At 41.2% G+C, this 16082-nt stretch overlaps 1 protein-coding gene across 1 annotated transcript in view; it reads left to right on the top strand.

Annotated features, from left to right (window-relative positions):
- Positions 1-1928: 1928 nt before the first annotated feature.
- The window catches only part of LOC124290649 (epithelial cell-transforming sequence 2 oncogene-like), a 61471-nt gene continuing 47317 nt past the window's right edge, over positions 1929-16082 (top strand). Inside the window, 9 exon segments of the mRNA XM_046727436.1 lie at positions 1929-2038; positions 8676-8868; positions 9196-9231; positions 10447-10686; positions 12821-12958; positions 13542-13635; positions 14073-14272; positions 14274-14318; positions 14793-14932. Coding sequence (XP_046583392.1) covers positions 8677-8868; positions 9196-9231; positions 10447-10686; positions 12821-12958; positions 13542-13635; positions 14073-14272; positions 14274-14318; positions 14793-14932 — 1085 coding nt within the window. The 5' untranslated portion in view covers positions 1929-2038; position 8676.

The following is a 16082-nucleotide window of genomic DNA, read 5'->3' as shown; positions in this document are numbered from 1 at the left end:
GAAGCTGTACATGATACTGGGGTACCTATCACCTGAAGCCAGGAACCACAATGTGATGGCGAGCTCCAAGCCTGGAGGTAGCGCCTTTCTCATCATATATGTATCCTGCTTCTGTATTCTTGGTGCCACTTTCTGCAGCAACTCATCAAGCATGGCAGGCTCCACCCTAAGGTAGTTGAAAAATGACTGCGTGTCCTCAACTCTGAGCTCCACCATCAGTCTTGTAATGTCCATACAGCCTCCTCCTTTCCTCTGTCAGTCATGGTCTGGCCACATCTCTTTCATCAGGGCTTGCTGGAGGACAGCAATCTGAAGCAACGCAACATGGTCCAGGGGGTCCATACTGTATAGGCGTTGGGCAGAGACTGATGAATAGTCCAGATTCAACAGGTTTTTATACCCCATCGTGGAACATTCCAGCATCATTCTTGATGCATTTCGGACATTCGTGTTACATTCTAGGTGCATTTGAAGGACATTTGAAATGTTCAAGCTGCATTCTGTTTTAATTCTTTAACATTCTATCCATATTCGGGGGGTCATTCCAAGAGGGTTCTGAATGCATTCTATGCAAATTCGTACAGCATTCGAGGTACGTTCCAACTGAAATTCGAGTGCTATTCACGCAGCAATCGAACCGGCCTCGTACGGCAGTCGAAATTCATTTTAAGTATTCTTAGTGTATTCTAACGGCATTCTAATTATTCCTACTGTATTCCGATTCATTCGAGCTGCATTCGTGATCTAGTACATTTGGAATGAGTAAGAATCATTCGAGGCGGTTTCAAAGTGCGTTCTAAGTATTCCAACAGCATTCATACAAGGTTTGAATTTTTATTTTATTTTGACATTCTCTCCCGAATGCGGTTCGAATTTTGGAAATATTTTTTTTCTGGCTGATTCTCCTTGATTCCTGTCAATTCGAAATAAGCGTGAAGGACCCTTTAGCTAGGTATCTAGTGGCAACCCATTACATATGCAGATCGCCAGATTTGGTCTAAACAGTAGGGAGGCGTATATACATGTAACGTCACTATGTAACCTAGATTGACCCTCAGACATTGTGGAACTTGGAGTTAGTCTTGGAATGCGAGAGGAATAAAATTCCATCGGTCGGCTCGACATAGTCACTTATATTTGGATTGTCATAGTAACGATATTGATACGCTGTGTCCTTGACCCTTTTAACCCAGTGGCATTGCTAAGTTTACAGTGTTAAATGAATTCATGAATCCCTCAAATTGAATTCAGTTATACATTTAATCAGTTGCATTTTATTAAATAATAATTATCATTGTTTATTTCGGGGTTTTTTTTTGTTATCATTATTATCTGATTAATTTACGTCTGCGCCGATCGACTTTATACAATCTCATACGCAGTTTTCTTACAAGACAAACTCATGCTAAAATTTTAATTGGATTCAAGTTACAACATAATACAACATAATATATATAAAATGTACAATAAAATATTAAAAATTCAAGTTTTCTAATCAAATATATGATTTTGTGAAAATTTAATGTGTCCTTAAATTCTTAATTGGCTATTTCTATTTTTTTTAAATTTCAATATACTGTCTTGAATGGAAGTTTGGATGGTTCTCAAATTGTGAAATAAGTTTGTATTTTATAACAACCATTTAAATAGTGGTTGATTTTGAAGCGGTTTCAGCCATCTCGTGGTGTAAATATTTATGCCTCTTCGTGATGACTGGCTTCGGTAACAAAGCATCGTTTGTTTTCACTGCTTCATTATGCAGTAACTCCAACTTGTATCCCCATGATGCCTACATTTGTAAACAACACTATTAATTATGCAGGCAATTCACAGCCGAAGGTCACCAGAGAGCTCCTTCCACTCTCTCCGCGCACCTGACAGCTCACTCGTTGTCGTCATACCAACACCACGCTACGCATGCGCGATCATGCTCGTGTAATGGCGGGTGTTTGAGTGAGTTGTGTCAGTGAGTCGACAGTAAAACAACAAGGAGTTGACAGGGGAGTTTACGAACATCGAACAGAGCGCTTGCAGTCAGGTAGAAGTAATAGAAAGCTTATTACCATTCGAATTATTGTTCTAACAATATTGTCCGTGAGCTATAAGTTTGTGTCTTGAGTTTCCATGCAAGTCAATTCATGAGATTGTCCTGTCACTCGCCAAGAATCGATTTCTCCTAAATAAGGACTGGTAGGGTCGAACTAATGTACCTAGTACACAGATCGTGTAGATAACAGATATATGCTATAAATCAATTACAAGTGTCACTGAGTACACTACCTTCGCCGTGTCGGACACTGCGTTTATGGTCATGGCATAATTAATACAGAAAATATTCTCTCATTTGATGCTTGACTGCTGTTTTTGACTGGACAAGATGAGGAAAAAGTTCCTTCCGTTCCCCCAACTCTAAACCTAACCCTAAACCTAGCCCTAACTTAAATTTTGGACTTTTTATCATTTTGTGAGTTCTCTAGTAATTGTTGTGGTAAGTTTTGTTTATAATTCTAGAATATTTATCCATATTATTTGGGATGGGGGAACGGGAGGAACTCTCACCCAAGAGGATTACATATTTTTGTACACAATTACTTCAACTTATTAAACTGCTGTTTCCTTGTGTTTGGGGTTTTATATTTGTAATTCAGTATTTGTGAGTGTGCAAGTAAAGTTTTATTATGTTAGGCAATAGGCACATTTATTATTGTGTTTGTTTGTTATTGAATATTGAACACAAATATACAACTCACCTACACAATGATCAAGCTCCTGATATTATGGCATTGTGTGAAGAATAGTCAGTATTTATAGATATCAGTCCTAAGGTTGTTGCAACAAGTAGGAACAGCTAAATCCAATAGGGCCACCTCTGGTCAGGGCTTCAGCCTTCACACAGCAGTACAAAAGTCCATTAACAACCTCATGAGGCAAACAACACGTACACCTGGACCAATGAAAAGAATATCGTAAATTCATTTATGGATGATGTTAAAGGAAAACTGCAACAGCAATCATTTCCTGCTTGTTTTCCTTTCAAACACCAAGATATGTACCCATGTTTATAAACACAGGGATTTATCCAGGCGTCTCAACTTCATGCCACTGGCAAGCATATAGGAAACATATGAATGAGGAGAGGTATAAAATACTACTTTTCCTCTGAATAATACATTTTTATTCAAAATTTCGGATAATCTTTTAGTTCCTTGTATATTCAGATGTATTTTGTATTCTGAGATGGTATTCAGTGCCCTGATCTTAAGCTAAGCATCCTTTAATGGATATGTTATCAGTGAAATACTGGTTACCTCTTCAAAGTCATATTTTAGCTATTATTACCACTATAAGTATGTTTTTTATGAATTGGAAAATTTTAGTTCTGGGCATTTTTACTGATATTTACTGCAGACTTGGGCCCCAACATCTGCCCAGGTTTTAACACGGCCAACCCTGAAATACACAATTAATGTGTATTGTGTTTTTATGTAAAGGATCAAAACCGACTTCGAGATTTTGTTTGAAAATGTAAGCCCGCGGCAGAGGGAAATTGGGGAGGACCGACAGGCCCGACCTGATTTCCTGAGGCCAAGGGCTTACTTTTTCAAACAAAACCGAGAAGGAGGTTTTGATCCAACTTATGAACCGACCATAGATATACTTTAGATATAATTTTAATATTTGGTATTTACTGTTGAAATCAACTGGGATGCAACTGGCAGCCGACACCATGCCTTGCACACGCAATGCACATGTTCTGCACGCACTACCCGTGTCCTGCACATGTGCTGTCCGCACTACCTGTCTTGTGAGGAACATACAGTTCATGCTGACAAACAATCTCATTCTTCACAGCGATCCTTCGTAGCCTAGTGGATAAAACTGCCAAGCTAGTAAGCGACAGGTTGTGGGTTCAAAACAAGGTTTCGGCACTATATATTGGAAGTTTTTAATAATGTGATATTTTACGATTGTATTCAGTGATAGCAAGACAAAGTTATATCAATCTTCAAAACAAGTATAGTATGACCAGAAATTACTGAGAATTTTAGAAATATGTTTAATTGGATTTCTAGTATAAACAACCTTGACCAGCTATCAAGTGCTTGGTTTCATTCAAGAGAGAGAACTCTGTTAATCCTTTTTCATTAGTTTGTGAAGAGTTACCCCCCTTTGTTTACTTGCTAGCAGACGACATTTTCAGTGATCCTCAGTATGGATGATTTAGAGAAAAGACAGTTGATTTTAGAGTATTATAACAAGGACATCAGATCAGCTAAAGTGATTTCAAGTAGAACAGGCATCCCTTTGTCCACTGTTTATCGTGTTTTGAAAAATATTGCAAATGGATATGGCATTGAGCACCAGGGAGGCGCAGGTAGGCCCATAAAATTGACTGTCGGTGACAGGAGGCGGCTTGGTATTCTTGTTTCTAAAAACAAATGGAGGAGTTTAGAAAACTTAAGGCTGGATATGATTGATAGAGGAACTGTGGCTGTCTGTAAGGAGACAATTAGAACTGAGCTGCATGCAATGGGTTGGCAGAAAAGTGGAGGAATTCCATCACCGATCATGAAACCTGAACAAAAGGAGCGAAGGTTGAACTGGTGCTTACAGCATGGATATTTTAACTGGGACAATGTGATTTTCTCAGATGAAAGTTCTGTGTGGCTGTTTCCTAATACACTGAAATTCTGGACCAAACAAACTGAAAAACCTTTGTATCAGCACCCAAAGTACAGTCCGAAATTTAACGTGTGGGGTGGCATATCTGTGTTAGGGGCAACGCCCCTCTGTGTATTTGAAGGGAATATGAACCGTAGCGGTACACAGATATTCTCGAGGGACAGTTACTTCCATCTGCTCACGTGTTCTATGGAATTGTTTTGATTTTCCAGCAGGACAACGACCCAAATCATCGTTCAAAACATTCACAGGCCTGGTTTCAGACCCAAAATATGACATTATTAGATTGGTCAAGCTATAGCCCTGACCTAAATCCAATAGAAAATGTTTGGGGACTTATGAAGGAAAGTGTCTATAAGGAAAATCTAAAAAATATTGCTGAAATGAAAGAAGAGGTGATCCGATATTTGCACAGCATGGACCACGACTTTCTAACTTCTTTGATCAGTAGTATGCCCCGCCGCATTGAAGCCTGCATTGCTGCCCATGGTGACTTGACAAAATACTAACTGTTCACCTGTCTTTGAATCTGGAGTTATGTTCTGCTAATATTCACATTTAATACGTGAGTAATGGGTGAAAAATAATTTTTGTACAATCTTTAAATTCTCAATAATTTCTGGTTGTTCTGTAATAATTTAAAGTCAAGGGCTATTCCTTAGAAAATCCCTGGGATGCAGGCAATTCTGTAGAAAATCCACAGGATTTCTTGGAGAATGCCCGTGAAACTGCCTGTAGAGGTTTACTCAGGCGAGACAATAGAGTCACGTCACTGGAGGTTTATAAGCCAGAGTACAAATCAACTTACCGGGTAGTCCTTTTCTTGAGCTGTAAAGAGATCTTGTCAATTTTATGTTAAAGAAAGTGAAATCACATGAATGATAAAAGTACTGCTATCAGAAAACATTGGAATGTCTATATTTTTCACTAAATTAATTTTAGGTAAAAGTTTGTATTTTGCATGTTTCAGATAAATAAATGTTCTGTAATCATGTTGTTCATCAGTGAAACTGTTGTTTGTCATTCATTTGTTTGTAAGACAACTCTGTTGTCATTTAAGCATTGGATATGGACAGAATGTGGTTTGAAATAAAACACAAATATGGAATGTGAATATTCATCCCTGGTAACATTAGAAGTCATTTAACACTTGATCTGCATCCTGTAGATGTGTAGTGAGTGAGTGAGTTGGGTTTTATGTCGCCTTTAGCAATATTCCAGCAATATCACTGCGGGGAACACCGGAAATGGGCTTCACACAATGTGCCCATGTGGGGAATCGAACCCGGGTCTTCAGCGTGACGAGCAAATGCTTTAACCACTAGACTACCCCACCGCCCTCAGTAGACATGTAACATGTAAGAGGTTAGTTTCCACTCTCTCACACACACACACACACACACACACACACATGCACACCTCTGAACATGATATAAACACTCCGTGGCACACCTCAAAACCAATGCATGCTCGAGACATATATATCACAATTTCTCTGAATAATAACATGAAAGTGTTGCCTTGACAACGGTTTAAATCAAATCTCTCATTAAATATGGATTGGCTGGAGGGTTAAAGCCCAGCGTGTACTGTACAAGTGCTCCAGCTTCTGTCATCTTGTAATGCTGTAAATAAGTAATGTGTTCGGTGAAGTGTGATACACTGCCTGATGTGATTGATGAGGTAACAGTAATTGTCTTCATGGAAATGAGCACTAATTTGTTATCTAACAAAACAGATAATTAGAGGCTGTAGCATGCAAGTTAGGGTACGTATGGGGTTGCGCGATGCAGCGTGACAGACAGCAGTTAATTGAGGACCAATGTAGGACGGAATGAGATTGGCAGGCAATAAGACAAATTATTTATGGTGGATGCTATAGCCAAGAGCCATGGAAGAAATCTGATATTCAAATTGTTTGTTCAGCGTTTCATTGGCATAATATGTACCTTGGCTATTCTAGAATTATTTTTATATCAATGAATGTGATATTTGCTACATTAAGCAGCTCTTTAGACAATAGGGCGGTGGGGTAGCCTAGTGGTTAAAGCGTTGGCTCGTCACGCTGAAGGCCCGGGTTCGATTCCCCACATGGGCACAATGTGTGAAGCCCATTTCTGGTGTCCCCACCGTGATATTGCTGGAATATTGCTAAAAGCAGCGTAAAACCCAATTCACTCACTCACTCTTTAGACAATATTTTTAGCATGGTCTACAAAGACTGAATTGGATGGTCTCCAGTGATGGAATAGGGGTCTTTTTCATGATAGTATTAACTTTTTATATCAAACTATCACAACTGAGATATGCATCTAAAAGTGGCACCTATCATTATAACCAGATAACTGTTTTATTGAGTTAACCATCGACATCTATTATGTCTTGATGCTGTTTTCAGCAATGTCCATTTCCGGTTACCCGACCGACCCTATCCTAATCCCCCCGACCCTAAATCTTTTTTTTTAACCAAGTCAAATTCATGTCTGATGCAACTCATAATTTTCATCCAAATCAGTAGGATATTTTCATGTTTATCAGTGTACTCGCGTAGGGCTAAAATGGATTGCATTGAATTGGCATAATGGGTTCTCACTGACAAAGTGCAAATAAATAACATGTATAATGATTTCATATAGAAATCTTTCAATATTTCACAAGGCATTGTAACAACATGATATGGTATCCTTGGAGACAGTCTCAGGTGCCCAGCTGGTACTTCTAGAAAAAAAAAAAAAAAGAAGAAGATAAATTCGACCCACCTACCTTATTTTTAAAAAGCATGTAATAGGAAACGGACACATATTTTTTGGGGGGCCTTTATGATACAGGTGGCTAAGTTGTCTAAGGCATCACAATTCACTTTGACAACCTATGATTGTAGTTTCTAATCCGTGATTTGCCTTGGCTATATTTCAAGGTCGGTCAATCTCAGACCCTTCTTGTAATGTATGTACCAAATTTGAGGTGAGGTGAGGTGAAATTGGGTTTAACGTCGTGCTTGAGAATATTCCGCTCATATGACGACGTGCATGCGTGTGTATGTGTATGTGCTGCTGCTTGTACTAGCCCAGACTTAAGCTGGTTTTATAGTGCTAGCCCACTGAGATACCATGCCGCAGTGAAGCATGAATATCCCACTCAGACACAGTATACTGACTCCGAGTCGACCAGTCCTTGTTGTACCCATTAATGCTGAGCGCCAGGCAGGGACCAACAAGTACCATATTTTAACGTCTTTTGGTATGACGCGGTCGGGGATCGAACCCGCGACCTTCCGCTCTCCGGGCGGACGCTCTAACCACTACACCACGGAGGCAGCGTACCAAATTTGATTGTTAAAGACAAGTATCAATGCAGGTTTTCCTCCAACTACAGACTGAAATGTCAAAACATTACTGATATTATTTGGACTGAACTCAATCATCACAAAGCAGTGGGGTAGCCTAGTAGGGCTGCAACAATTCAGTTCGATTCATCGAATTCGAATCTGACACCTTAGTTTGGATTTTCGATAACAATTATCACTATTTCGATTCCATATTTGAATACCTATTGAAATCATTTCCACACAGCCAGAACATCATTTTGACTCCAACTCGAGCAGTTGAAAGAATGTGAAACGTGATTGGTTAACAGCGGACTAATTATCCAATGAGAATTGTTGTTAGTAGACATTGCCAAGTTGATGATGGATTTCATGCTAAAAAAGCAAACTCTGAGAGTTATATGAAATCTGAAGTTTTTATTTGTATGAAGAATCAAATTGAAAATGATTGAATCGAAGGTCCAATATAGAAAATCGAATCAATTTGAGGTCAGGGTTAATTGTTGTAGCCCTATACCCTAGTGGTAAAAGCTGTTAGCTGGTCATGCTGCAGACCTGAGTTTATGGGTACAATGTGTGAAGCCAATTTCTGGTGTGCCCGCATGATATTGCTGTAATGTTGCTAAAAGTGGCATTAAACTAAACTCACTCACTCACTTCAACACAGGATGACGACCCCCATGTACAGGACAAAGAAAGTTCCCACTAAACTTGCCATCACGAGCAATGACAGCAAGATCCTGGGCCGGACCACCTCACTAAGGAGGGAGAAGACAACCAACGACAAAGTGGGCACGCTGAAGATGAGAACATACAACAGTGCTTGGACACCTGTTGTACACAAGCCGTCCAATGAGCAGGTAGGATAGTGTTGTAGGTACTGTACATATCTACCACGCACCAGCTGATGGAGCACACACTACTGATGGCGATACATTAACATGTTTATTATGTGGTCAGAATCATACAATGGACTAGAAGAGGCTTTCATGGCTATGGAAAAGATTTGCTTTTATTTGAATGAGATTTTATAGCATACAATTTTGAAAGTGAAATTTCATGATCTTTTGATCACAAAAATAGAGGTTGAAGTATTGAAAATGTTTTAAGATGTTAACAATCACTGCTGTTACTCTTTTGTCACACCAGCCATGATGCCACCTTCATGCTATGATTATTTGTTTCAGATTTTCAAAGAGAGAAGAGATCTTGTTTCACACTGGGTAAGGCAGTAGAAATTAGGGTTGGGTATTGCCAAAATGTTCATATTGCGATATACATGTATTGTGATATGTGTTGGCGATTTGCAATGCGCATTGCAATATATTGTGCAAGTATAACACATGGTTTAAGGTAATTAAATTACTGTTTCCTTTCTTTTGAATCAATGCCACTGGCCACTGTGAGGACTCAGATGTACAAAAGATCAATAGAAAATGTTTCCAAATTGAAAACTTCGCTCTAAAGTTTGGAACTCGAGAAAAAGCGTTTGCAGCGCCATCCGCCATTTTGGTTTGCCGTTACCAATCTAGTTGTTATATACATGGTTTAAAAGTCAACCAAATGCAATTATATGAATATTAAATATTCTCAAAACTATTAATGTATGATAATATAAAGGAAATACAAATGTTGTTAGTAGATTTGACTACATCATGAAAATTACCGGTCGTATCGGGTGAACTGGTTCGCGAAAAGTGTACCGCAAAACATCATATTGTGAAGTTCGAATGGCAATATACCGGTTAACCGGTTTTATCGCCCACCCCTAGTAGAAATATACTTTGATAGCATGGTTAGTGAGCATGATGAGCTGTTTGATTGATCACCATAGGTTGTTTATATTATTATGTAAGAAATGGTGTCATTAACATGATTATGTTGCATTGAACTCTGAATTGGTTCAACCAGTTGTGAGTTAGGTTAAAACTTCTGTAAACTTGTAAATGTCTGTAGGAGCCAGATTTTAAAAGCCAGCAGAAAAACTATTGGAGATGACTAGAACTCTATACATTTAGACAATATTAAAAACTTGACTTTCAGTTAGCCTGGTTCCCGTGGATTACATTTGGTTTTTAGCATACCACACTTGTCGGACGTGGTGGTGAAAGGTATAGTGTTGAGACTAATATCATACCACACTTGTCGGATGTGGTGGTGAAAGGTATGGTGTTGAGACTAATATCATACCACACTTGTCGGACGTGGTGGTGAAAGGTATGGTGTTGAGACTAATATCATACCACACTTGTCGTACGTGGTGGTGAAAGGTATAGTGTTGAGACTAATATCACACCACAAACTACCTAGATGGATGAACGTGATTATCTTCAGTCACTGAGTGTCTCCATAGCTCAGGGTGCTAAAATTGGAGTTGCTTGTGCCTCATCTTCTGTTGAGATACTCACTGTCTATAATAAGGTTATTTGACATTTCAGTATGACTTGTGGACTGATTCACAGAGAAAACGTTTCCTTGACATCATCTTCCATCAGAGTAAACGACCTCAGAAGAAGTTTGTCCAGGACTGGTTCCGCGAGTACGTTCCCCTGCAGCATCTTGACTTCACCTCCGTCCTTCCCAGAATCCTGTCTGTCTACATCTTCTCCTTCCTGGAGCCCAAGAGTCTTTCTCGGGCAGCCCAGGTGTCCTGGCATTGGAAATTCCTCACTGAGCAGGTCTGTTTGTGTCCACTGCCTCCTTAACAAAGAGATCGTAGCTACGACTGTGTTACGTCTATAAGTTCCTCGCTGAGCAAGTTTGTTGGTGTCCACTGCTTCATTTAACAAAGTGATCGTAGCTACGACTGTGTGACGTCTATAAGTTCCTCGCTGAGCAAGTTTGTTGGTGTCCACTGCTTCATTTAACAAAGTGATCGTAGCTACGACTGTGTGACGTCTATAAGTTCCTCGCTGAGCAAGTTTGTTGGTGTCCACTGCTTCATTTAACAAAGTGATCGTAGCTACGACTGTGTTACATCTATAAGTTCCTCGCTGAGCAAGTATGTTGGTGTCCACTGCCTCCTTTAACAAAGAGATCGTAGCTACGACTGTGTTACGTCTATAAGTTCCTCGCTGAGCAAGTTTGTTGGTGTCCACTGCTTCATTTAACAAAGTGATCGTGTTACCGTGTTACGCCTAAGTTCCCTCGCTGAGCAAGTATGTTGGTGTCCGATGCCTCCTTTAACAAAGAGATCGTAGCTACGACTGTGTTACGTCTATAAGTTCCTCGCTGAGCAAGTTTGTTGGTGTCCACTGCTTCATTTAACAAAGTGATCGTAGCTACGACTGTGTTACGTCTATAAGTTCCTCGCTGAGCAAGTTTGTTGGTGTCCACTGCTTCATTTAACAAAGTGATCGTAGCTACGACTGTGTTACGTCTATAAGTTCCTCGCTGAGCAAGTTTGTTGGTGTCCACTGCTTCATTTAACAAAGTGATCGTAGCTACGACTGTGTGACGTCTATAAGTTCCTCGCTGAGCAAGTTTGTTGGTGTCCACTGCTTCATTTAACAAAGTGATCGTAGCTACGACTGTCTTAAATCTATAAGTTCCTTACTGAATGAATATGTTTTTATCCCCCCAGCATGTAATGCGGGGGGATGTAGGCGACGCCACGTCCGCCTGTCCGTCCGTCCGTCCGTCCGTAATCATTTGGTTTCCAGAGTACAACTCAAAAACCTTTTAATATTTTTCAACAAAACTTGGTAGATATATCAAACAGAACCTTAAGTGGTGCCTTTTGCTATTTACAGATTTTTGGCATTTTTATTTTTCCCGGTTTCTATTGAAACGATTCAGACTTAGTCTTGAAAGGGAGGGGTGGGCTTCGTTTCCGGAGCACAACTCGAAAACTTCTTAATATCTTTCAGCAAAACTTGGCAGATATATGAGGCAGATGCCAAAAGTGGTGCCTTTTGCTATTTGGCAGATTTTTGGCAGATTTATTATTCCCGGTTTCCATGGAAACGATTCGGACTTAGTCGCAAAAGGGAGGGGTGGGTTTCATTTCCGGAGCACAACTCGAAAAGCGTTCAACATCTTTCAGCAGAACTTGGCACATATATGAGACAGTGGTGCCTTTTGCTATTTACAGATTTTTGGCATTTATATTTCACGTGATTTCCATGGAAACGATTTGGACATAGTCTAAAAAACAAATCAAGCTGGACTTGATTTGTTCTTTCAAATTTGGGGGGGCCGGGGGGATTTGTCATCTTCTGATGACTCTTGTTTATTTTTGGTGTCCGCTGTTTCATTTAACAAAGTGATCGTAGCCAAGACTGTCTTAAGTCTATAAGTTCCTCACTGAACAAGTTTGTTGGTGTCCACTGCTTCAGTTAACAAAGTGATCGTAGCTACGACTGTTGTATGTCTGTAACAAACAATGTGATCATGGCTTATGAAAAGTCTATAAGTTCTTCAATGAACACTTCTGTTGGTATATATAGTGCCTATTTCACAAAGTGAACATAGCTACGACTGTTGTAAGCTGTCCAGTGTGCATGTCTCTTTATGTCTAGTGCAGATATATCAAAGTGACTGCTATGTCTGTCGAAAATCTGTAAGTTCTTTAATGAACAGGTCTGTTGGCATACAGTGCCCATTTCACTAACTCATCGTAGCTACGACTGTAGTAAGTCAGTAAGTTCTTCCATTAGCTTGTCTATTTTTGTCCAGTACCTCATGCAACAAAGTGTTTGCAGCTCAGTAGTGTAAGTTCTACACCGAGCAGGCCTGTTAATGTCTCATGTTAAAAGTTGACCTAGGACGTCACATGATTTAAAAAACTGACCAATGGGTGTCGTTTCTTAGGACGAGGTGTGGGCGAGCAAGTGTCTCAAGTACGGCTGGTTCCTGCCTTACACATCGGCAGACAACGAGTATGGGGCATGGAAGAGACACTATATCGCCTGTGTCCAGACGCTTGACTACGTTTCGGGGAGCGGCATGGTGAGGGAACCCAAATTCACTCATTGATTCATATTGTGCGTATTGCTATGGCAACCAAGTCTTTGTTGAAGCATTTTATCTCTGAGAATGGCAAGCTTGCCTTTATTTAAAATTGCCGGTTGACACATTTGTGATAATGAAATACCATGTATTCCTATACCATATGTATATTCTAAAATTATAGAACTTATAGTTATAACTAATTTAGGACATTAATCTGCAATCACTGATAATAAAAAATGAGAGTCTTGTGTGCTTAGTTTTACATTATTTCACTATAAATGTTTGAAATAATTGAGAATTTACGAAAGGTAAACATCAAATATAATTATCTTTGTCCGATTCTGGTATTCTAGAACCCTATATGTTAAACAGAACTAACTGGAAGATGCATATTCAAACTGCACAGAAATGTGAATCCCAGAAGAATTTCATAATTTTGCAGTGTCTGCCAGGGATGGTGGTGTATTTCAGTCTTTTTTTCAGAATCCTATGTTAGGAATTTTACTCCAGACATAGGGCTTTATGTCGCAGATGAGGATGAATAGATAATGAATGTAGACTAATCCCATGATTCTGTCAGGATGACCTCTACGGCACAAGGTCAGATGGTTCCCGCTGGCAAAACAAGAAGAATGTCCGAACGAAGCCCAACCGACTTGACTCATCAGACAGTCGTAAGTCACTATGTAATAATAATAATTGGCTTGTAGTTGTATAGCACCTAGTTTCCATCACAGAAATGTGGTGTGACATTGTGCCTTAATTTTCTAAAACATTTTAGTGCAAATTTGACAGGTGATAGCCATGTTTTTCCGATTCCTGGATGTTGCTTTCGTCAGATGTTCTCAGACTGGACTTTGCTACAAGCTTTAGTCCTCATTTGCAGTTTTAGCACAGACGAATCAGCATTAAAGGTCAAGTGCCCACACTTGGCTTTGATATTGGCTAGTTGACACTCTTGCCTTGGGAGTATGAATGTTACATGGTGTACGATACAGTAGCATGAAACAAGACATTTATTGGTTTAGTCTTTGTTGTAATTGCATGATGTTTTGGTAGGTTTTGAAACTTGCTTGTGAAGATATGACTGAGATAACTGAATGGTTGGTAGGTCGGTTGATGGATGTGCGGCCGCCATGGCAGGGTCCAGACTACAAGCCCCAGGACCTTCAGAAGTCGCACATCGCCATGGTAACCGAGAAGAACCCAAATGACCCTGACCTTCCCAAATCAGCTTTGGTCCTTCATAATCGGTGGGGCATTATACGCAAACAACACGAGACTTCCGTGTCAAAGTCGCTGGATTTTGAGAATCGGTTTAGACACAAGTCGCAGGAGAGAACGACATCGACTTATTGTGAGTTGTGTTTGGATACGTTGCATTATCTCCCTTTATTGACAGACCATATTTTCATGTTAATGTTTCAGATCTGTTTTAAAATAAATGTCATGGCAGAAAGCAAATATCAAAAATATTTGAACTAATTTGTTCACTACTGTTTCATCTCTGACGACAAACATTCTGTTTATACATTTGATGTGCTTCCTTTTGTGTCAAATGTCTTTTACAGAATCCAGTGTGCTAATTATTGTGAATTTGATACATTCATTTCATTAAATATTGGAAAGCAAACAGTAGTTTATATATTTCATCATGTGTACTACATATTCATATTACCATCTGAGATTAAACCGCCTCTCACCTTTTCATGTACTTTTCCATATTCTGCCTGTATTGCAACACATTTGGAGAAATTTTCATTCATTATGTTCCAAAACTATATTGCTTTAAAAATGAACATACTTAGATGTATTTTATGTTTGATCATAGTCGGGAGCGGACTATGATCCTCGTAAAGTCAACAACCGTACACTGTCAGAAGTTATCCACCTGGAGAATATAGCCGAGACAAGGTTTCGAGAACTTGTGGAGACAAATGGTCTGCCTCCAAACAGGACAGGCATGAGAAGGTAATCGATAAGGGAGAGGAAGGTGTGGTCAGAAGGTGGGAGGATGGAGAGGAAGGTGTGGTCAGGGGTGGTTGGAGGGAGAGGAGGGTGGGTGTCATCAGGAGGTGGGTGGAGGAGGAGAGGAAGGTGTGGTCAGGAGGTGGGTGGAGAGAGAGGTGGTGTGGTCAGGAGGTGGTGGGTGGAGAGAGGGAAAGGTGTGGTCAGGGGGGTGGAGGGAGAGGAAGGTGTTGCCAGGAGGAGGGGTGGGTGGAGAGAGGGTGGGGGGAGGTTGGAGGAGAGGGGGAAGGTGTGGTCAGGAGGTGGGTGGAGGGAGAGGAAAGGTGTTGCCAGGAGGTGGGTGGAAAGAGGGGAAGGTGTTGTCAGGAGGTGGGTGGAGAGAGAGGGAAGGTGGTGGGTCAGGAGGGTGTGTGGTCAGGAGGAAAGGTGGAGGGAGAGGAAGGTGTGGTCAGGGAGGGGGAGAGAGGAAGGTGTGGGAGGGGAGGTGGGTGGAGGGAGAGAGGAAGGTGTGGTCAGGAGGTGGGGTGGAGGGAGAGGAAGGTGTGGTCAGGAGGAGGGTGTAGGGGGAAGGTGAGGTCAGTGGAGGGAAGGAGAGGAAGGTGGTGGTGGAGGAGGTGGGTGGAGGGAGAGGAAGGTGTGTGGTGGAGGGAGGGGTGTGAGGGAGAGGAAGGTGTGGTCAGGAGGTGGGTGGAGGGAGAGGAAGGTGTGGTCAGGGAGGTGGGGTGGATGGAGGGAGAGGAAGGTGTGGTCCAGGAGGTGGGTGGAAGGAGGGAGGGGAAGGTGTGGTCAGGAGGGTGGGAGGGAGGTGGAGGTCCAGGGAGGTGGGTGTGGAGGGGAGAGGAAGGTGGTGGGAGGTGGGTGGAGGGAGGGAAGGTGTGGTCAGGGGGTGGGTGGAGGGAGGGTAAAGGTATTGGAGGAGGGAGGAGGTGGAATGGAGGTGGAGGAGAGGTAGGTCAGGGAGGTGGGTGGAGAGGAGAGGAAGGAGAGGTGGTGGGTGCCAGGAAGGAATAGGAGGTGGGTGGACAGGGTGGGTGGAGGGAGAGGTGTGGTGGAGGGGAGGTGAGTGGGTTGTGGAGAGGAAGGTGTGGTCAGGAGGAGGGAGGGAGGGAGAGGAAGGAGTGGTCAGGAGGTGGGTGGGAGGGAGGGAGGAGGG

This window comes from Haliotis rubra, unplaced genomic scaffold (genome assembly GCF_003918875.1).
Source record: "Haliotis rubra isolate DU_JTF1 unplaced genomic scaffold, ASM391887v1 Scf47, whole genome shotgun sequence".
Lineage (NCBI taxonomy): Eukaryota > Metazoa > Mollusca > Gastropoda > Lepetellida > Haliotidae > Haliotis > Haliotis rubra.
This window is presented reverse-complemented; position numbering and strand designations above follow the sequence as displayed.